General features: G+C 43.9%; 1 protein-coding gene across 3 annotated transcripts in view; it reads right to left on the bottom strand.

Annotated features, from left to right (window-relative positions):
• The window catches only part of LOC134355083 (guanine nucleotide exchange factor VAV3), a 398,893-nt gene that overhangs the window by 236,516 nt on the left and 138,219 nt on the right, over positions 1-24,158 (bottom strand). For all 3 annotated transcript variants that reach the window (XM_063064827.1, XM_063064829.1, XM_063064828.1), the window contains 3 exons: positions 15,314-15,413; positions 7,448-7,543; positions 1,003-1,071 (listed from right to left, as the gene is read on the bottom strand). In XM_063064827.1, the coding sequence (XP_062920897.1) occupies positions 1,003-1,071; positions 7,448-7,543; positions 15,314-15,413 (265 nt within the window). The remainder of the gene's footprint in view (positions 1-1,002; positions 1,072-7,447; positions 7,544-15,313; positions 15,414-24,158) is intronic.

Genomic DNA, 24,158 nt, shown 5'->3' with positions numbered 1-24,158 from the left:
AAAGCCTCTCTTTATGTTAGATCTGGCTTTACTCCATGCATTTCTTTCACTGCTCTATCGCTCTGGGTCCCATCCCCCTTGAAAATTAGTTTAAACCCTCCCGAACCACACTAGTAAACCTACCTGCAAGGATATTGCTCCCCCTCGAGTTCAGGTGCAACCCATCCAATCTGTACAGGTCCCACCTTCCCCAGAAGAGATCCCAATGATCTAAAAATCTAAAACGCTGCTCCCTGCACCAACTCCTCAGCCACGCATTCAACTGCCATCTCCTCCAATTCTTACCATCTCTGTCATGTACCACTGGCAGCAATCCTGAGAACGTCACCCTTGAGGTCCTGTTCTTCAGCCTTCTGCCAAGTTCCCGAAACTCACACTTCAGGACCTCATCCTTCTTCCTGCCTATGTCGTTGGTCCCAACACGTATCACGACTTCTGATTGCTTTCCCTCTTGTACCAGGATGTCGTGCACCAAAGACCCATTTGTGCTTTAGTACAGGCTTTGTGCCCCAATTGTGCTTTAGCATGTGCTCTGTAGTTCTGTACCCAAATAGTAGGGGCTCATGGGTTCTGCCTAAAGACCCAATTGTGCTTTAGTACAGGCTCTGTGCGCAAAGATCCAGTTGTGCTGTAGTATGCGATCTGTGGTTATGTACCCAAAGACCCTGATCTGATTCAGTACCGGCTCTGTGCTCGAAGACACAGTTCTGATTCAGTACGGACTCTGTGCTCGAAGACACAGTTCTGATTCAGTACGGGCTCTGTGCTCGAAGACACAGTTCTGATTCAGTACGGGCTCTGTGCTCGAAGACACAGTTCTGATTCAGTACGGGCTCTGTGCTCGAAGACACAGTTCTGATTCAGTATGGGCTCTGTGCTCGAAGACACAGTTCTGATTCAGTACGGGCTCTGTGCTCGAAGACACAGTTCTGATTCAGTACGGGCTCTGTGCTCGAAGACACAGTTCTGATTCAGAGGCTCCTCCCTTCATCATTCTCTCACCTTCATGGCATCCAGTGCCAGGCGCAGATTGACCTTTTCTTGTCTCTCAGTGGTTTGTTTCGCCAGTTCCTGCAACATTAGAGATGTGGGTTAAACACCTGATTGGATACTGGAGTTCACCCAGGCTACTCTCCCCGAAAACTTAGCCAATCAGTCTTGCTGTATCTTCCATTTTCCCAATCTATCACCATTCTGAGAATCCATTTCCCAGATTTACCATAAGTAATCTCACATTTGCATCTACAAGTTACATCTGCCATGCACATACTCATTCACCCCTTTTGTCTCAATCACATTAAAACTTCTTGGCAACCTCCAACTCCTCAGAACTCTGCTTCATACCATCCCCACCTCACCTCACCCCAGCCCCAACACATCAATTGTATTCCTGTCATCTGCAAACTTACAATTCATTCTCTCATCCAGCTCATTCATATAACTTATGAAGAGTGGGATCCCTGCAGCTCCCAATTGCTTTCTGCCCACCACCTGTCAACAGAGCTCTTCACTCTAAATTTATTTCCACTCAAGCAACACACATCAAAGTTGCTGGTGAACGCAGCAGGCCAGGCAGCATCTCTAGGAAGAGGTACATTCGACGTTTCAGGCCGAGACCCTTCGTCAGGACTAACTGAAGGAAGAGTGAGTAAGAGATTTGAAAGTTGGAGGGGGAGGGGGAGATCCAAAATGATAGGAGAAGACAGGAGGGGGAGGGATGGAGCCAAGAGCCGGACAGGTGATTGGCAAAAGGGATACGAGAGGATCATGGGACAGGAGGTCCGGGAAGAAAGACAAGGGCAGGGGGGAACCCAGAGGATGGGCAAGGGGTATATTCAGAGGGACAGAGGGAGAAGAAGGAGAGTGAGAGAAAGAATGTGTGTATAAAAATAAATAACAGATGGGGTACGAGGGGGAGGTGGGGCATTAGCGGAAGTTAGAGAAGTCGATGTTCATGCCATCAGGTTGGAGGCTACCCAGACGGAATATAAGGTGTTGTTCCTCCAACCTGAGTGTGGCTTCATCTTTACAGTAGAGGAGGCCGTGGATAGACATGTCAGAATGGGAATGGGATGTGGAATTAAAATGTGTGGCCACTGGGAGATCCTGCTTTCTCTGGCGGACAGAGCGTAGGTGTTCAGCAAAGCCGTCTCCCAGTCTGTGTCGGGTCTCGCCAATATATAAAAGGCTCCCGGTGCTCCCGATGTGGCCTTTTATATATTGGCGAGACCCGACGCAGACTGGGAGACCGCTTTGCTGAACACCTACGCTCTGTCCGCCAGAGAAAGCAGGATCTCCCAGTGGCCACACATTTTAATTCCACATCCCATTCCCATTCTGACATGTCTATCCACAGCCTCCTCTACTGTAAAGATGAAGCCACACTCAGGTTGGAGGAACAACACCTTATATTCCGTCTGGGTAGCCTCCAACCTGATGGCATGAACATCGACTTCTCTAACTTCCGCTAATGCCCCACCTCCCCCTCGTACCCCATCTGTTATTTATTTTTGTACAGACATTCTTTCTCTCACTCTCCTTCTCCCGCTGTCCCTCTGAATATACCCCTTGCCCATCGTCTGGGTTCCCCCCCCTTGTCTTTCTTCCCGGGCCTCCTGTCCCATAATCCTCTCATATCCCCTTTGCCAATCACCTGTCCAGCTCTTGGCTCCATCCCTCCCCCTCCTGTCTTCTCCTATCATTTTGGATCTCCCCCTCCCCCTCCAACTTTCAAATCTCTTACTAGTTCTTCCTTCAGTTAGTCCTGACGAAGGGTCTCGGCCTGAAACGTCGACTGTACCTCTTCCTAGAGATGCTGCCTGGCCTGCTGCGTTCACCAGCAATTTTGATGTGTGTTGCTTGAATTTCCAGCATCTGCAGAATTCCTGTTGTTTTTATTTCCATTCAACGAGTTTTCAATCTATGACAAAATATTACACCATGTGTTTCAACTTGATCCAATCATACACCTGTGGCCTAATCCTTCTGCAAGTTGAACTTGAAGACAGAGTACAATGTTAATGGATAGATTTTTACCAGCGTGGAAAAACAGAGGGATCTTGGGGTCCAATTCATAGATTCCTCAAAGTACAAGTTGATAGCACGGTTAAAAAGGGATATGGTGTGTTGTTCTTCATTGGTTGAGGTATTGAGTTCAAGATCCACAAGGTAATGTTGCAGCTCTTTAAAACTCTGGTTAGACCACACTTGGAATATTCTGTTCAGTTCTGGTGGCCTCATTATAAAAACGATGTGGAAGCTTTAGAGCGGGCGCAGAGATTTACCAAGACGCTGCCTGGAGTAGAGAGCATGTCATATGAGGACAGGCTGAGCAAGCTAGGACCTTTCTCTCTAGAGCGAAGGAGGATGAAGGGTGTCTTGATAGAGGCATATAAGATTACGAGAGGCAAGAGACTATTTCCTAAGGTGGCAATGGCCACCAGAAGACTTCTGTTTAAGGTGAGTAAGATGAGTGGAGAAAGTTTCAGGGGATAGGTCAAAGGTGTTTTTTTTAAAACAGAGAGCGGTTGGTGCCTGGAACGTACTGTCAGGTAGAAAATGAGACAATAAAGGCATTTAAGAGACTTAGATGGGCATATAATTGTAAATATAGAGGGTTGAGCTGTGCAGGAGAGAAGCATTAGATTGATTGTGGAGTAGTTTTAATACGTTGTGCAAAGGGTTTGTATTGATCTGTGTTCTATGTACATCACATCCACTGATTCTCCTCATCTGTTCTACCTATTACATTTAGTAATGCCATCTTTCTTAATGCACCAGAAACAAGCTGACCAAGAAGATTCTCTGTACAGAGCGTAGAACCTTGGATGAAGAGTCTAGACCAGGTATTCCCAACCTTTTTTATGTTATGGACCAACACCATTAATGGACCCCAGGAAGGGAAACCCCTAGTCTAGACACTTGCTGATTTCTCTCTCCGTAGATGCTATTTAACCATGAACAACTTCTCTTGTCTCCAGTCACTTTCTGCAAATCCAGCAAGCAGCCACAGGCATCTGTACAGGCCTCTGCTCTGCCTGTGCTTTTGTTTGCTACATAGAACATTGCTTTGTTGATTGGAATACTGTGCAGACGCAACAGAAATATTCCATGCGCAGATCAAGCAAAGGCGTTTTCGACAGAAGTCATTGATTGGACTACTGCATAGATGCAACAAAGTGTTCCCACACAAGTCCAGTGAAGAGCCTAAAAAGCCCAGACTCTGTAAAAGAGGGGTACCATCTAGTGGAGCAGTCATTATCGGAGTAGTCTGAGTCAGAGTAATGGGGCTTTGGCTCAACAAGGCTTCGGTGAGAACAGGCGAAGGCAAGGTAAGAAGTTCATTTCTTACTTCTTATTTCTTTTTCTAACTTAACTCTTGAGAAAATAGGGGGCATGTCTACAGAGCCAGTGTTCTGTTCTAGGTGTCAGATGTGGGATTTCCAGGAGACTACCACCCTCCCCAATGGCCACAGCTGCACCAGGTGAATTGAGATGCAGCTGCTTAGGGACCATGTTAGGGAACTGGAGCTGCAGCTCGTTAGGGAAAGGGAAACGGTGATAGACAGGAGTTACAGGCAGGTAGTGACCCTAAGGATACCCAAGGAGTCAGGTAAATGGATGACTGTCAGGAGAGGGAAGGGAGAACATCAGATAGTGGAGAGTACTCCTGTGGCCATCCCCCTCAACAATAAGTATTCCATTTTGAGTACTGTTGGGGTGGGGGGGAGATCGACCTACCTGGGGAAAGCAACAGTGCCCGTGTCTCTGGCACTGAATCTGGCCCTGTGGCTCACAAGGATAGGGAACTCAAGAGGAGGCAGCAGCAAGAGGGGACTCTATAGTCAGGGGGACACATAGGTGACCCTGTGGATGCAAAAAGGAATCATGGAGAGTAGTTTGCCTCCCAGGTACCAGTGGCAAAAATCTTTCAGGATGCATCTACAATATCCTGAAAAGGTGGGGTGGAGCAGGCAGAAGTCATGGTACACATTGGTACCAATGTCAAAGGAATAAAAAGGGAGGAGATCCTGAAAAAAGAATATATGGTATTAGGAAGGAAGCTGAGAAGCAGGACCTCAAGGGCAGTAATGCTGGGATTGCTGCCTGTGGCATGTGACAGTGAGGATAGGAAAAGAATGAGGTGGCAGATAAATGCGTGGCTGAGGAATTGGAGCACAGAGTGGGGATTCAGATTTCTGGATAACTGGCTTTTTCTGGGGCAGGTAGGACCTGTACAAAAGGGACGGGTTGCACTTGAATCCGAGGAGGACCAATATTCTTGCAGGCAGATTTACTAGAGCTTTTGGGATTGATTTAAACTGATATGGCAGGGATATGGAAACCAGGATGATAGAGCTGAGGATGAGCCAGCAGGTTTACAAGTAGATGATGGGTGTAACACAAAGGTAAGGGAGGACAGGCCAGTGATTGGGTACAAATGTAGACAGAGCAAAATTCAAAAGGCAAAGAATGTAGCACTGAAGATGAGTAGCATTCGAAATAAGGTGTACGCAATTAAAGATTGGTAGGTATGACGTTGTGGGCATCACTGAGTCATGGCTGAAAGTTGGGAGCTTAACATATACTTTATATTGAAAGGTCAGGGAGGAAGGCATAGGCTGTGGTGTGGCTCTGTTGGTAAGAGATGGAATTACATCTATAGAAAGAGGTGACATAAGGTCAGAGAATGTTGAATCTCTGTGGGTGGAGTTAAGAAATTGCAGGGGTGAAAAAGCCATTATGGGAATCATATATTGGCCTCCATATAGTAGCCAAGATATGGGATTGAATTGAATTGAAATTATTTTTGAATTGAGCTTGCAAGGACAGCTGGAAAAAGCATGTAAGAGGGCATAGTTTTAAGGTACTTCTAGGTAGGTACAGAGGGAAAGTCAGGGGCAATTTTTTCACACAGAGAGTGGTCAGTGCGTGGAATGCACTGCTGGCGACGGTGGTGGATGCGGACACAACAGATTCTGTTAGATAGGTACATGGAGTTTAGAAAAACATAGAGCCATGTGGTAGGGTAATACTAGGCAGTTTCTAGAATAGGTTACATGGTCGGCACAACATTGTAGGCACAAGGACCTGTAATGTGCTGTAGATTTCTGTGTTCTATGTTCTATAAGGGTAATGATAAAATTGTAATGGGGAACTTCAATATGTAAGGGGATTGAGAAAATCAGGTTGGTGTAGGATTGCAGGAGAGGGAGTTTGTGAATGCCTATGAGATGGCCTTTTAAAGCAGCTTGGCTTGAGCCTACTTGGTTAAAGAAACTCTAAGGAGAGAGTGATCATAATATGATTGAATTCATACTGCAGTTTGAGGGGGAGAAACGTAAGTCATATGCATCAGTATCGCAATGAAATAAAGGGAATTACAGAGGCATGAGAGAGGAGTTTACCCAGGTGGATTGGAGGGGGATACATGTGGGGATGATGGCATAGCAGAGGCGACTAAAGTTTTTGGGAATAGTTCACAAGGCACAGGATAGATATGTCCCACAGGAGAAGTTGTTCTCCAAAGGGAGAGGTGGGCACCATGGCTGACAAAGAAAGTTAAGGACTGCATAAAAGCCAAGGAAAGGTAGCAAAAGTGAGTGGAAATTTGGATGATTGGCAAGCATTTAAAATCCAACAAAAGGCAACTAAAAAGCTATAAGAAGGGAAAAGATCAAATATGGGGGTTTGGAAAGGGGTAGTGTTAGAGATTGTGGTGGCATTAGAAATGATCTTTCAAAAATCATTGGACTCTGACGTGGTGCCAGAGGACTGGAAAATTGCAAATATCACTCCACTCAAAGAAAGGAGGAAGGCAGCAGAAAGGAAATTATAGACCGGTTAGCCTGACCTCAGTGGTTGGGAAGATGTTAGAGTCAATTGTTAAGGATGAGGTGATGGAGTACTACTGAATGTTGAAAGGATTAGGTAAGGTGGATGTGGAGAGAATGTTTCCTATGGTGGGGGTTTGCAGAACTGGAGGGCACGGCCTCAAAATTGAGGGGTGACCTTTTAGAACAGAGATAAGGAGGAATTTTTTTAGCCCGTGAGTAGTGAATCTGTGGAATGCTCTGCCACAGACTGCAGCAGAGGCCAAGTCCTTGGGTATATTTAAGGCAGAAGTTGATTGTTTCCTAATCAGTCACGGCATCAAAGGATATGGCCAGAAGGCAGGTGTATAGAGTTCAGTGGTATCTGGGATCAGCCATGATGGAATGCCAGAGCAGTCTTGATGGGCTGAAAGGCCAAATTCTGCTCCTATATCTTCTGGTCTTATAGACAGTGAGCATGTCAGCACATGAGTGTTTGGGATGGTGAATGGGGATGTGCACGGGTGTGTGAGACGGTGAGTGTGACGGTGCGTGGGTATGTGGGACATTGAATGGTTGGTGCATCGGTATGCAAGCAGTCTGCACATTGGTTGGGTGGCCATTCTGTAACTTACCTGAAGCAGGAGGTGGTACTTGAGAACTCTTTGCATGGGCACCACCAACAGATCTCTCAAGGTGAACTTCCCATTGTTGGCTCGCCTTGCATATTCCTGCACAACAACAACATCAATATAGCAAACATCCCCAGGGAGGATAAGTAACAATCAGTGGGCAGAATGTAGTGCAGATGGACAGTGAAATAAGCATTTGAGGGACTAGTTGCAGAGGTATTAATGCCTGTCACATGCTGGTGTCTGGGTTGTAATACCTCTTTGTGTGGCAGTAATATGTGAACTGTGAGGCTACCCTGTGGAATATGAGCCTTTTTACTGTGAGTTTATGCTGTGATGGACAGAAACCAGAAAGACATATGTGGTTTGAATTGTGAGATTAGCCTCTCAGCTATTTATTGACTAGATGGTGAAATCACACTGAGTGATTTAAAAACTCGTTCGTCAGTCACACCATTTACACCGAGTGAAATTCAACTCTGGCATATCCTGTCTAGTTTGTGAAATATTGACATGCAGATGACCCATGTTGTGGAATATTGATGTTGAGATTTTGTGATTCTAAATTACTTTTTAATGTCTGATCTGAAATCATGCTATCTGATATAAATTTCTGGGTTGTGAAATGTTATTGTGGAATCCATCAGCTGCTTCTGAATCCATACTATAGAGAGAAAAACTGCGGCGGGCAACCATGCTGAATGATGAATCACTGGCTACAGTAAATAAATCCTATTGAATTGCACGGCTTATTTTTTTTTCATTCAACACTACAGCACAGTAACAGGCCTTTCAGCCCATCTAGTCTGTGCCAAACCATTAATCTGCTTAGTCCCATCAACCTGCACCTGGACTACAGCCCTCCACACCCCTCGCACCCATGTACCTATCCAAATTTCTCTTACACGTTCAAGTCAACTCCGCAATCATCATTTGCGCTTGCAACTCATTCAATGCTCTCACCTCTCTCTGAAAGAAGAACTTTCTCCTCATGTTCCCCTGAAACATTCCACCTTTCACCCTTAAACCATGACCTCTGGTTGTAGTCTCACCCAAACATTGGAAAAACCATCTACTCTATCTATACCCCTCATAATTTTGTATACCCTTATCAAATCTCTCCTCAATCTCTTATGCTTTAGGGAATAAAGTGTAAGTCAATTCCATTTTTCCCTATAACTCAGGTTTCAAGTCCTAGCAAATCCTTGTAAATTTTCTCTATGCTTTTTCAATCTTATTTACATCTTTCCTGCAGTTAGGTGACCAAAACTAGACCAATTAGGCCTCACTAAATTCTTATACAATTTCAACATCTCAACTCTTGATTGATTTATGAAGGCCAATGAGCCAAAGCTTCCATTACGACCCCATGTACCTGTGACACCAATTTTAATGAATTATGGATCTGTATTCCCAGATCCCTCTGTTCTACCGCACTCCTCGGTGCCCTATCCTTCATCAAGTGATACCTACCCTGGTTGGTCCTCCTAAAGTGCAACACCTCACACTTGCCTCTATTAAATTTCATCTGCCATTTCTCAGCCCATTTTGCCAGCTGGTCCAGATCCCACTGCAAACATGATAGCCCTCCTCGCTCTCCACCACACCCCCGATCTTGGTATCATCTGCAAATTTGCCGATCCAGTTTACCACATTATCAACACTCACAACACACTGAAGGAACTCAGCAGGTTGGGCAGCATCCATGGAAACGATCAGTCGACGCTTCCACAGAAGCTGCCCGACCTGCTGAGTTCCTCCAGCGTGTTGTGAGTGTTGCTTTGACCCCAGCATCTGCAGATTATTTTGTGTTTACCACATTATTATCCAGATCGTAGACAAAGATGGCAAACAACAACAAACCAAGCACCGATGTCTGTGACACATCACTAGTCACAGAGAAATCAGAGAAATTACCATTTACAACCACTCTCTGGCTTCTCCCGCAAAGCCGATGTCTAATCCAATTTACTACCTCATCATCAATGCCAAGTGACTGAACCTTCTTGACAAACACCCATGGAGGATATCGTCAAAGGCCTTGCTAAAGACCATGTAGACAATATTTATAACCTTACTTTCATCCTCTTTCCCGGTAACTTCCTCCAAAAAATATATAAGGTTGGTTAGACATGACTTCCCACACATAAAGCCATGTTGACTATCTCTAATCAGTCCCTGTCTATCCAAATACTTATATATCCAGTCCCTTAGAATAACTTACAAAAGTTTTTTGTTTCTTGCTATCTTTTTGCTCCTAATATATCTGTTGAAACCCTTGGCTTTCTCCTTTTCTTTGTCTGCTAGAGCAACCTCATGTCTTCTTTCAGTCCTCCAGATTTCCTTTTTAAGTGTCCTCTTGCATTTCTTATACACCGCAAGAACCTCATTTGTTCCTACTTGCCTTTACCTGCAATGCACCTCCTTCTTTTTCTTAACTAGGGCCACAGTATCTCTTGAAAACCAAGGTTCCATAAACTTATTATAAGACCTTAAGATATAAAAGCAGAATTAGGGCATATGACCCATTGGGTCTGCTCTGCCATTTCATCATGGCTAATCCATTTCCCTGTCAGCCCCAACCTCCTGCCTTCTCCCTGTTCCCCTTCATACCCTGACTAATCAAGAATATATCAACCTCTGCCTTAAATATACCCAGTAACTTGGCCTCCACAGATTCCACAATGAATTCCATAGATTCACCACTCTCTGACTAAACAAATTCTTCCTCATCTCCATTCTAATTGGATATCCCTCTATCCTGAGCCTGTGTCCTCTGGTCCTAGAATCCCCTTATCCTTGCTGTTTATTCTGATAAGGACATACAAACTCTGTACTCTCAAAATTTGTTGCCACATTCTGCTAATTCTGCTCCTATGTCTTATGGTCTAATTCCACTTTTGAAGGCTTTCCACTTGCCAGAAAACAATCTGTCCCAATCTGCATTTGTCAAATGATTTCTGATACCATGAAAATGATCATTTCTCAAATTTAGAATTTCAACCCATGGACCAGACCTATCCTGTTCCATAATTACCTTGAAACTAATGGCATTATGATCCGTAGATGCAACAAGTTCCCCTACACAAACTTCTGTTGCCTGCCTTGTCTCATTTCCCTAATAGGAGATCTAGTATCACACTCTCTCCAGTTGGGACTTCTATATACTGATGAAGGAAAATTTCCTGAATGTAATTGACAAACACTGTTTCATCCAGCCCCTTTATAGTATGGGAATCCCAGACGATATATGGAAAGTTAAAAACACCTATTATTACAACCTTACGTTAGACCGTAAGACCATAAACATAAGAGCAGAATTAGGCCATCTGGCCCATCGAGTCTGCTCCACCATTCAATCATACCTGATCCTTTTTTTTCTTCCTCTTCAACCCCATTTTCTAGCCTTCTCCCCATAACCTTTGATGCCATGTCCAGTCAAGAAACTATCAATGTCTGCCTTAAATACACCCAACGACCTGGCCTCCATTCCACAAATTCACCACCCTTTGGCTAAAGAAATTTTTCCGTATCTATTTTGAAAGGGCACCCATCTATCCTGAGGCTGTGCCCTCTTGCCTAGACTCTCCCACCGCGGGGAACATCCTTTTCACATCTACTCTGTCTAGGCCTTTCAACATTCGAAACATTTGAGATCCCCCCTCATCCTTCTGAATTCCTGCGAGTACAGACCCAGAGCCATCAAATGTTCCTTGAATGATAACCCTTTCATTCCTGGAATCATCCTTGTAAACCTCCTCTGGACCCTCTCCAATGCCAGCACATCTTTTCTAAGATGAGGGGCCCAAAACTGTTCACAATACTCAAGGTGAGGCCCCACCAGTGTCTTATAAAGCCTCAGCATCATCTCCTTGCTGTTGTATTCTAAACCTCTTGAAATGAATGCTAATGAATGCCTTCCTCACCACCAACTCAACCTGCAAGTTAACCTTCAGGGTGTTCTGCACAAGGACTCCCAAGTCCCTTTGCATCTCAGATTCCTGGATTTTCTCCCCGTTTAGAAAATAGTCCGCACAATTATTTTTACTATCAAAGTGAATGACCATGCAGTTTCCAACATTGTATTTCATTTGCCACTTTCTTGCCTATTCTCCTAATCTGTCTAAGTCCTTCTGCATCCTACCTGTTTCCTCAACACTACCTGAACTAATCTTTGTATCATCTGCAAACTTGCCAACAAAGCCATCTATCCCATCATCTAAATCATTTATATACAGCATAAAAAGAAGTGGTCCCAACACCGACCACTGCGGAACACCGCTAGTCACTGGTAGCCAACCAGAAAAGAATCCTTTTATTTCCCACTCTCTGCCTCCTACCAATCAGCCAATACTCTAACCATGTTAGTAACTTTCCTGTAATACCATGGGCTCTTAACTTGGTAAGCAGATTCATGTGTGGCACCTCGTCAAAGGACTTTTGATAGTCCAAATATACAACATCCACTACAACTGCTTAATCTATCCTACTTGTAACCTCTTCAAAGAATTCCAACAGGTTCATCAGACTGGATTTTCCCTGAGGGAAACCATGTTGACTTTCTACTATCTTGTACTGTATCATCAAGTACTCCAACACCTCATCCTTAACAACTGACTCCACATCTTCCCAACCACTAAGATCAGGCTGATGGTTGATAATTTCCTTTCTGCTGCTTTCCTCCTTTCTTAAAGAGTGGAGTGACATTTGCAATTTTCCTGTCCTCTGGCACAATGCCAGAGTCCAATGATTTTTGAAAGATCATTTCTAATGCCACCACAATCTTTAACGCTACCTCTTTCAGAACCCTAGGGTGCAGTTCCTCTGGTCTGGGTGGCTTATGTACCTTTAGGTCTTTCAGCCTTTTGGGCACCTTCTCCCTTGTAACAGTAACTGCACTCACTTCTCTTCCTTCACACACTACAACATCAGGCATACTGCTAGTGTCTTCCACAGTGAAGAATGACGCAAAATACTCATTTAGTTCATCAGCCATCTCCTTGTCCCCCGTTATTATTTCTCCTGCCTCATTTTCTAGCGGTCCTATATCCACTCTCATTTCTTTCATTTTTAATATACTTGAACAAACTTTTACTATCCTTTTTGATATTATTTGCTAGCTTGCTTTCATATTTCATCTTTTCCCTTCTAATGATTTTTTAATTGCTCTCTGTAGGTTTTTAAAAACTTCCCAATCCTCTGTCTTCCCACTAATTTTTGCTTTGTTATATGCCCTTCCTTTTGCTTTTACAATAGCTTTGACTTCCCTTGTCACCCATGGTTGTACTATTTTACCATTTGAGTAAATTTCTTCATTTTTGGAATATACATGTCCTGCACCTTCCTCATTTTTCCCAGAAACACACACCATTGCTGCTCTGCTGACATCCCTGCTAGCTGCTGCTTCCAATTTACTTTGGCCAACTCCTCTCTCATACCACTGTAATTTCCCTTACTCCACTGAAATACTGCTACATCAGACTTTACTTTCTCCCTATCAAATTTCAGGTTGAACACAATCATATTGTGATCACTGGTTCCTAAAGGTTCTTTTACCTTAAACTCCCTAGTTACCTCTGGTAACACTCAATCCAGTATAGCTGATCACCTAGTAGGCTCAACGACAAACTGTTTTAGAAAGTCATCTGTTAGACATTCTACAAATTCACTCTCTTGAGATCCTTTACCAACCTGATTTTCCCAATTGACCTGCATGTTAAAATCTCCCATAACTACTATAACATATTTATTGCAACAGTCTGCGATCTCTCTGCAACTTTGCTCCTCTAAATGCCACGGGCTTTTGGGTATAACTCCGTTTATACGGTCATACCTTTCTTATTCTTCAGTTCCATCCATAAAGCCTCACTAGACGAGTTCTCCAGTCTGTCCTGACTGAGCACTGCTGTGAAATTTTCCCTGACTAGTAATGCCATGCTCCTCTTTTAATTCCTGTCTCTCTATCAAGACTGAAACAACAGAATCCTGGAACATTTAGCATTCAGTCATACCCTTCCTGCAAACAAGTCTCACTATTGGTTACGATGTCATAATTCCACATGCTGATCCATGCCCTAAGCTCATCTGTCTTTCCTACAATACTTCTTGCATTGAAATATATGCTGCTCAGAACATTAATATTCCCTGAAAGAGAGCCCAATTATTCAAAAATCTGATGCCCTCCCTCCTACACCAACTCCTTAGCAATGTGTTAAACCGTATGATTTTCCTCTTTCTGGCCTCTCTAGCACATGGCACAGGTAGCAATCCTGAGATCACAGTCTTGGAAGTCCTCTCCTTTAACTGAGCACCTAACCCCATGAACTTTGCAGACCTTGTCACTCTTCTTACCCGTGTCATTGGCACCTACAGAGCCCACGACCCCTGGCTGCTCAGCCTGCCACTGAAGAAATCTGTGGACTCAATCTGAGATGTCCTGGCACCCAAGAGGCCAGAAAGCATCTGGGGATCTTGTTCTCATAGACAGATCCTCCTTTCTGTTCTCCTAACCAATGAATCCCCTATCACTACAGCTTGCCTCTTTTCCCCTCTTCCCTTCTGAGCCACAGAACCAGACTCAGTGTCAGAGAAATGACTGCTGTGGCTTTCCTCTGCTAAGTCATCCCCCCAACAATATCTAAAGCGGTTCCTTAAAGCTGTTATAGCCAGAGGCGGTAACGGGGAGAGGCTCCCATGACCTATTAAATGATCCCAGAGGCATGTGCCACAAAGAGTAACAACCAAGTCCATTTCTGGCCTTCACGTGTGGCTTAGCTACTAAGCCTGGCAAAATTGTTTCTACTGACAGGAGAAGGAGCAAAAGCGTGTTACTGGTGCCTTAAAACCAGTTGCTTTGGGCAGATGTGTGTTACAAAAACCATCCCTTGTAATAATGATCAATGAGGCACAGAGAATCTGTATCTACTGACAAGTAACTTCTATTGTCTCAAATTAAAAGCATGTGGATTCACAAAGACAACTGGTCTGTCTGCATCCCTGTCCTTGATTTCATCCAATCCACTAACTATAGGCTGTAGTTTCTTCTGGCCAACATGGTTAGCAGCTCATCTAGAAAAAGGAAAACTGATCTCAAACCTCTGCTGCCTTGTGGCTATACCCACTCATAGAGAAGGCTTTGGGAGTAAACCCTGAGGGAAAAATCCAGAACTGGAACCAAACTGTATGGTCTCTGATCTGCCATTCCTTTGGGTTCATCAGTTGCGTAGAGAGGGGGAGCTTGCACTCCATATCGTACTGCCCAGGCTTGTGTACCTAGACAGCTAGGATGCAATATCCATGCTCATCTCTGACCAGTGGAGGCCTCAATAACTGCTATTGAGGGGAATTGCCTCAGTGGTACTCTGCACTGACTTCCTATCCCCTTTCACCCTCCTGACTGTCACTCAGTTATCTTTGTCCTGCACCTTGGGTGTAACTATCTCCCTGTACATCTTCTATATCAACCCTTCAGCCTGCTGAATGATCCAGAGTTCATCCAGTCCTTGCTCCAGCTCCTTAACAGGTCTCTCAGAAGCTGCAGTTGGATGTACTCCTTGCAAGTGTTGTCGCCTGGCCTGCAGAGTTCCTCCAGCATTTTGTGAATCCCGCTTACACTATGATTGCTTCACTTAAACTTAACTTGAGGGTCCTTTTCAAATGCCTAATTATGCGCAATCCAATTTTTCCACGGGAACTGTGGCACTCCAAGTGTGCCGACCGCCTCTGTTTGCTTCTTCTAAACTCTCTCTTCCTCTAGGTAATCCAGTGTCTCCTCAGGACTGTGGCACACAAAATGTTGTCATAGTAATCTTCCACAAAAGAATTTAACTTATAAATTTTGTTATCAAAAATACTAAACATGATCATTACCTCAAGTTTCAGCCGCAGATCTTGTCTTGATTTACTGATCTCATCCAAGCACTTTATGGCATCCTCCACCTTACTGCAATACTCGCCGTAAATTAGCAACCTTCCAAGTGGAGGAGGTGAAGTAGAAAGACAAGGGCAGAAACAGAGAGACAAAAGAAATGAGGGCAGAGAGGGAGAGTTAGAAATGGAGAAAGAGGAAAGGGACAGGAACAATGAATGGAAAATCAAAGAGAGAGAGTAATTGAGAGTGAAACATATAGAGGAGGGATCAGGAAATAATGAGGGAGGGAAGGAAAGAGGGACAGGGGAGAGGGGAGAGGGAGAGGGGAAGAGGGAGAGGGGAGAGGGGAAGAGGGAGAGGGAATGAGGGTGAGATGGTGAGGGTGAGGGGAGAGGGGTGAGGGTGAGATGGTGAGGGTGAGGGGAGAGGGGAGGGGGTGAGGGTGTGAGGGTGAGGGGTAGGGGGAGGGGAGGGGGAGAAGAAGAGAAAATCCAAAAATCATGAAGAAATTAACACAGTTCTATGTGCCTTTCAGCACCCCACAAACAACCAAATACCCTGGAATCTGAAGTAGGCTGAGAGCGGGTGTACAGTACCTAATATGCACAGCAAACTCCCACAATAAGTGGGGTGGGTGAAGGTAAAGATGTGTTTGGAGGTAGGATCTCTTTGGAGATGGCAGAAGTTGTGGAATGATGTGTTGGATGTGGAGGTTCATGGACAAGAGAAACTCTATCACTATTAAGCCAGAGGGAAGATGGGATGACAGCAGATACTCAGGAAATGGAGAAGATGCAGATGAGGGCAGCGTCAATGGCGGAGGAAGGGAAACCCCATTCTTTGAAGAAGGAGAACATCTCTGATGTCCTGGAAAAGAAAGCCTCATCCTGGGAACAAATGCAACGGAGACAAAGGAACTGAGAAAAGGAAATAGCATTTTTACAGCGGATAGGGTGGGTACAGGAACAGTCGTGAGAATCAGTAGCTTTATAAAAGATATCACTCAACTGTTTGTCTCCAGAGATGGCAGGAGAGAGATCAAGAAAGGGGAGGGAGGTCTCAGAAATGGACCAAATGAATTTCAGGGTGGGGTAGAAGTTGGAGGCACGTTGATGAAATTGACATAAGAATTAGGAGCAGGAGTAGGCCATCTGGCTTGTCGAGCCCCTCATCTCTGAAATCAGCTTAGTGAACCTCCTCTGCACTGCCTCCAAAGCCAGTATATCCTTCCTCAAGTAAGGCGACCAGACTGCACACAGTACTCCAGGTGCAGCCTCACCAGTATTCCATGCAGTTGCAGCATGGCCTCCCTGCTCTTAAGTTCAATCCCTCTAGCAATGAAGGCCAAAATTCCATTTGCCTTCTTGATAGCCTGCTGCATCTGCAAACCAGTTCTCTGCGACTCGTGCACAAGCACTCCCAAGCCCTCTACGCAGCAGCATGCTATAATCTTTTACCATTGAAATAATAATCTGATCTCTTATTTTTCCTTCCAAAGTGGTTGATCTCGCATTTACCAACATTGTACTCCATCTCCCAGACCCTTATTCACTCACTTAACGTCTCTATATCTCTCTGCAGACTCTCCATATCATCTGCACAATTTGCTTTTCCACTCAATTTAGTGTCAACAGCAAACTGAGATACACTACACTCAGTCCCCTCTTCCAGTTTGTTATTGTATATCATAAACAATTGCCCAGCCCCTGTGGAGGTAGGAGCAAGCAGTGTGAGGTAAGGGAACAATGAGGTTGGCGGCAGTGGATGGGAGACCTCCAGAGTTGATGAGGTCAGTGATGGTGTTGGGGACAGTTATCTGTCCGGACTGGTGTCTTAGACATAGACAATAAGTAATTGTTTGTTATTGTTTTAATACTGAGGAACAGTCTCAGTCAAAAACATTGGAAGTTAATTTCCTTCCATAAATTCTCTCCGACTGGTTGAGCTCCTCTAATATCTTGTGTGCATTGCTCAAGATTTCCAGAATTTCTTGTGTTCCTCAGTATTCTCAATTTTAATGGGGGGACTATCAGAGACATTTAATTCAGAAGCTGTTACCTACGAAATCACCTCACTTACTGAAGCACGATGGAAGTTTGGAGAGTGATTCAATACACCAGGGTGAATACAGCTCCAAAAACTTCAGAGATGCTTCACCCCATTCACCTAACCTGGCATCCCAAATTCCTCTCTAAACCCTCTCTCCATCCACCGCCAGCGCACAAGGGGTAAGAATAGGATTATATGCCCAATGAATGCATATTTGAAGAGTTGGTGCAGAGGTAAGTTTTTGGATTTCTGGATAATTGGAATCTCTTCTGGGGAAGGTATGACCTGTATAAAAGCAACAGGTTACACCTGAACTCAAAGGGTATCAATATTCTTGTGGGCAGGTATGCTAGAGCTGTTGGGGATGGTTTAAACTAATTTGGCAGAGGGTTGGGAACCAGAATGGCAGGGCAGCTGGTATACAACTAGATGTAGTTTGCAGTGAGTTTGTCAGGAAGGACAAGCAGATTATTGGGCAAAATTACAGTCAATGGGATGAGTTAAAGAGTAACAAGGGGCCAAAATCAAAAAGGGTGATGAATACAGAACTGAAAGTGTTAAATTTGAATGTGCACAGTATACAGAACAATATAGATGATTTTGTGGCACAGTGAGACATTGGCAGGTATGATGTTGTGGGCGTCTCTGAGTCATGGCTGTAAGAATCATAACTGGGAGCTTAACATCCAAGGAAACACATTGTATTGAAAGGACAGGCAGGTAGGCACAGGGGGTGGGGTGGCTCTGTTGGTAAAAAAATGAAATCGAATCCTTAAAAAGAGGTGACATAGGATCAGAAGATGTAGAATTCTTTTGAGTAAAGTTAAGCAACTGCAAAGGTAAAAAGACCCTGATAGGGTTATATACAGGCCTCTGAAGATTAGCCAGATGTGGGATACAAATTAAAATGGAAGATAGAAAAGGCATATCAAAAGGGCAATGTTATGATAATAAAGTGTGATTTCATTATGCAGGTAAATTGGGAAAATCCTGTTGTTCCGGATCCCAAGACAATGAACTTGTAGAATGCCTATGAGATGACCTTTTAGAGTAATTTGTGGTTGAGCCCGAGCCCACAAAGGAACAACATTTCTGGATTGATTGTTATGTAATGACCCAGATTTGATTCAGGAGCTTAAGGTAAAGGAAGCCTCGGGATCTAGTGATCATATTATGATAGAATGCACCCTGCAGTCTGAGAGGAAGAAGATAAAGTCAGATGTATCAGACTCTCTTGAATCAGAGGTATGAGAGAGGTGCTGGCCAAAGTTAATTGGAAGGGAAGACTGGCAGGGAAGAAGGCAGAACAGCAATGGGTGGTGTTTCTGGGGATAATTCATAAGGCAAAGGAAAGAATCATACCAAAGATAAAGAAGTATTCTAAAGGGAGGATGAGACAACCGACGCTAACAAGGGAAGTCAAAGACAGCATAAAATCTAAAGAGGAAGCATATAACATAGCAAAAATTAGTGTAAAGGAAGAGGATTGGGAAGATTCAAAAAACCATTGGAAGGCAACTAACTAAAAAGCAACAAAGAGAGAAAAGATGAAATATGAAGGTAAGCTGGACAATAATTTAAAAAAGGATGCAAAAAGTTATTTTCAGATAAGACCATAAGAAATAGGAGCAGAAGAGGGCCATTCGGCCCATCATGGGCTGATCCAATTCTTCCAGTCATCTCCACTCCTCTGCCTTCGCCCCATACCCTTTGATGCCTAGGCTAATCAGGAATCTATCTATCTCTGCCTTAAATGCACCCAATGACTTGGCCTCCACAGCCACATTTGGCAACAAATTCCAAAGATTTACCACTCTCTGACTGAAGTAAATTCTCTGCATCTCTGTTCTAAATGGACATCCTTCAATTCTGAAATGGTGTCCTCTTGTCCTAGACTCCTCTACCATGGGAAATAACTTTGCCATATCTAATCTGTTCAGGCCCTTTAACATTCGAAATGCTTCTATGAGATCCCCTCTCATTCTCCTGAACTCCAGGGAATACAGCCCAAGGGCTGCCAGACATTCCTCCCACGGTAACCCTTTCATTCCTGGAATCATTCTCGTGAATCTTCTCTGAACCCCCAATGTCAGTATATGCTTTCTAAAATAAGCAGCCCAAAACTGCACACGGTACTCCAAGTGTGGTCTCACGAGTGCCTTATAGCCTCAACATCACATCCCTGCTCTTATATTCCATACCTCTCGAAATTAATGCCAATATTGCATTCGCCTTCTTCACCACCGACTCAACCTGGAGGTTAACCTTTAGGGTATCATGTACAAGGACGCCCAAGTCCCTTTGCATCTCTGCATTTTGAATTCTCTCCCCATCTAAATAATAATCTGCCTGTTTATTTCTTCCACCAAAGTGCATGACCAAACACTTTCTAACATTGCATTTCATTTGCCACTTCTTTGCCCATTCCCCTAAACTGTTCACATTTTTCTGCAGGCTTTCTGTTTTCTCAACACTACCTGCTCCTCCACCTATCTTTGTATCATCGGCAAATTTAGCCACAAATCCATTAATCCTATAGTGCAAATCATTGGCGTACATTGTAAAAAGCAGCTGTCCCAACACCGATCTCCGTGGAACTCTACAGGTAACCGGCAGTCAGCCAGAATAGGATCCCTTTATTACCACTCTCTGTTTTCTGCCAATCAGCGAATGCTCCACCCACGCTAGTAACTTCCCTGTAATTCCATGGGCTCTTAGCTTGCTATGCAGCCTCATGTGCGGCACCTTGTCAAAGGCCTTCTGAATTTCCAAGTATACCACATCTACTACATCTCCTTTGTCTACCCTGCTTGTAATTTCCTCAAAAAATTGCAGTAGGTTAGTCGGGCAGGATTTTCCTTTCAGGAAACCATGGCCTCTATTGTCATGTGTCTCCAGGTACTCCGTAATCTCATCCCTAACAATCCAACAACTTCCCAACCACTGATGTCAAGCTAACAGGTCTATAGTTTCCTTTCTGTTGCCTCCCACCCTTCTTAAATAGTGGAGTAACATTTGAAATTTTCCAGTCATCCAGTACAATGCCAGAATCTATCGATTCTTGAAAGATCATTATTAACGCCTCCGCAATCTCTCCAGCTACTTCCTTCAGAACCCAAGGGTGCATTCCATCAGGTCCAGGAGATTTATCCATCCTCAGACTTCCTAAGCACCTTCACAGTTGTAATTTTCACTGGAGATACTTCACTTCCCTGATACTCTTGAATATCAGAATCAGAATCAGGTCTATTATCACTGGCATGTGACATGAAATATGTTAACTTAACAGCAGCAGTTCAATGCAATACATAATCTAGCAGAGAGAGAGAAAAAAATAATAATAAACAAAATACAACATAATAAATAAACAAGTAAATCAATTACGTATATTGAATAGATTTTTTTAAACTGTGCAAAAACAGAAATACTGTATATTAAAAAAAAAGTGAGGTAGTGTCCAAAGCTTCCATGTCCACTTAGGAATCGGATGGCAGAGGGGAAGAAGCTGTTCCTGAATCGCTGAGTGTGTGCCTTCAGGCTTCTGTACCTCCTTCCTGATGGTAACAGTGAGAAAAGGGCATGCCCTGGGTGCTGGAGGTTCTTGATAATGGATGCTGCCTTTCTGAGACACCGCTCTCTGAAGATGTCCTGGGTACTTTGTAGGCTAGTGCCCAAGATGGAGCTGACTAGATTTACAACCATCTGCAGCTTCTTTCGGTCCTGTGCAGTGGCCCCTCCATACCAGACACTGATGCAGCCTGTCAGAATGCTCTCCACGGTACAATTATAGAAGTTTTTGAGTGTATTTGTTGACATGCCAAATCTCTTCAAACTCCTAATAAAGTATAGCCGCTGTCTTGTCCAGTAATCTTCAGATGTCTTCCACTGTGATGACTGGTGCAAAATACGCATTCAGTTCCTCTGACATCTCTGCGTCTCTTATTACAATACAGTATTGCCAGAGTCATTTTCTATTGGTCCTATATCTACCCTCAATTCTCTTTTACCCCTTATATACTTCAAAAAGCTTTTAGTACCTGCTTCCTTTCATAATTCAGCTTTTCCTTCCGAATGACCTTCTTTGTTTCCTGCTGCAAGTTTTCAAAAGCTTCCCTGTCCTCTATCTTCCCACAAGCTTTAGCTTCCTTGTATGCCCTCTCTTTTGCTTTTACTTTGGCTCTGATTTCACTTGTCAGCCACGCTAATGTCCTTCTTCCATTCAAAATTTTTTTCTTATTTGGAATATATCTGTCTTGCACTTCCCTCATTTTGTGCAGAAATTCCAGCCATTTCTGCTCTGCTGCCCTTTCTGCTAGTGTCCCTAGGCCAGTTCCCCTCTCATGCCATTGTAATTTCCTTTATCCACTGAAATACCAACACATTGGAATTTAGTTTCTCACTCTCAAATTTCAAAGTGAACTCGACCATACTGTGATCACGCTTCTCTAAGGGTTCCATAACCTTAAGCTCTCTTATCACCTCCAGATCATTGCACAACACCCAATCCAGCACAGCCGATCCCCTAGTGGGCTCAACAACAAGTTGTTCTAAATAGCCATCCCTCAGATATTCTAAAAAAATTCTCTCTTGAGGTCCAGTACTGACCTGGTTTTCTCAATCCACTTTCATGTTAAAATCCCCAACGATTATCATGACATTGCCCTTCTGACGTGCCTTTTCTATCTCCTGCTCTAATTTGTAATCCATATCGTGGCTGCTGTTTGGAGATCTGCATACACTGTCCATTAGGATCCTTCTACCCTTGCCATTTCTTAATTCGGTCGGCTGGTGGCGTAGTGGCATCAGCGCCGGACTTCGGAGCGAAGGCTCCTGAGTTCGAACCCAGCCGGCTCCCCTGGCACGCTTTCCATCCGTGCTGGGTTGAGCGTCAAACCAGCAACTCGACCTCGTAAAAAAGATATTGCCTGCTACAGAAACATCAACAGCAAAAAGTTGATGGCCTACGCTCTCTCATGAGTTTAAAAGGCAATTTCCTATTTCTTAACTCATCCCGTAGAAACTCTACTCCTTCCAATCCTTTCTCATCCCTTTCTAATGATATATTATTTCTTATACACAGGGCCACACCACCCCCTCTGCCTACTAACCTATCTTTCTGATACATCATATATCCTTGGACATTCAACTCTCAACGGCAGCCAACCTTTAGCCAAGTTTCAGAGATGGCAACAACGTCTGTAGCTGAATTTCAAGATCGTCCATTTTATTTGTTATGCTGTATGCATTCAAATACAACACTTCCAGTCTGGTATTTGTTGCTTTCTGTTTTAACTGCACCACGCGTCTATTGCCCTGTAAGTCATCCCACTAGCTGGGATTATGCCTCACCTCCTGCCAGATATATAAAGAGTAAAAAAAGAGATGAGAGTATATATTTGACCACTGGAAAATGGCGCTGGAGAGGTTGTAATGGGGGACACAGAAACGGTGGATGAACTTAATATATATTTTGCGTCATTCTTCACTGTGGAACAAACTAGCAGTATGGGAAAAATGCAGAAGTGTCAGGGGACAGAAGTGAGTGTCATTGCTATTACTAAGGAGAAGGTGCCTGGGAAGCTGAAAAGTTTGAAAGTAGATATGTCACCTGGACAAGCATTTTATTTCAGGGTTCTCACTGATTTGAATGAAGGAGCTAATTTATATTTGCGCTTCGGGATGCATTAAACGGTTTGAAAATGTTGCTGCCATGCAGGTGAAGTGCCACAACACTGAACCTGACACCTGGTTGTCTTCAAGTCTAGACATTTTTTATAGAACAGTGCAGGCTTCCCATGGTATTCTAAGTTCAACTGTTTAGTTATTGGTTTAGCAGATAATCAAAAATAACAGGCAGACACATAGAAACATAGAAAACCTACAGCACAATACAGGCCCTTCGGCCCACAAAACTGTGCCGAACATGTCCTTACCTTAGAAATTACGTAGGGTAAACCATAGACTTCTATTTCTCTGAGCTCCATGTACCTGTCCAGGAGTCTCTCACATCCTCCTCCACCAGCATTGCTGGCAGCCTATTCCATGCACTCACCACTCTCTGCATAAAAAAGTTACCCCTAACATCTCCTCTGTACCTGCTTCCAAGCACCTTAAAACTGTGCCCTCTCATGCTAGCCATTTCAGCCTTGGGAAAAAGCCCCTATCGACGTGATCAATGCCTCTCATCATCTTATACACCTCTATTAGGTCACCTCTTATCTTCTGTTGCTTCAAGGAAAAAAAGCCGAGTTCACTCAACCCATTTTCATAAGGCACGCTCCCCAATCCAGGCAACATCCTTGTAAATCTAATAGATACTTTATTAATCCCAAAAGGAATTACAGTGTCACAGTAGCATTACAAGTGCACAAATATACAAATATTAGAAGAGAAATAAGAAAGAATAAAAAATAAGTTACCTTGAACAGTCTGACAGTATGGGGTAATCTCTTCCCGGCTATAGGTTGACTTCATTATAGAGACTAATGGCTGAGGGTAAGAATGACCTCATATAGCGCTCTTTGGAACAGCACAGATGTCTTAGTCTACTACTAAAAGTGCTCCACTTTTCAGCCAAGGTGGCATGCAGAGGGTGAGAAACATTGTCAAAAATTGCCAGAATTTTCCATAGGGTCCTTTGTTCTATCACAGTCTCCAGTGTGTCCAGTTTGGCTCTAGCTGTGTGCCAGAGGTCCGTGAGTGTCAGGGAGCAGGAGCGAGTGCCATTGCTATTACATAGGAAAAAGTGATAGGCAAACTTAAGGATCTTAAGGTGGATAAGTCATCTGGACCAGA

The sequence above is a fragment of the Mobula hypostoma genome, chromosome 12 (genome assembly GCF_963921235.1).
Source record: "Mobula hypostoma chromosome 12, sMobHyp1.1, whole genome shotgun sequence".
NCBI lineage: Eukaryota > Metazoa > Chordata > Chondrichthyes > Myliobatiformes > Myliobatidae > Mobula > Mobula hypostoma.
The sequence above is the reverse complement of the archived record's forward strand: the minus strand, read 5'-3'. Positions and strand labels throughout refer to the sequence as shown.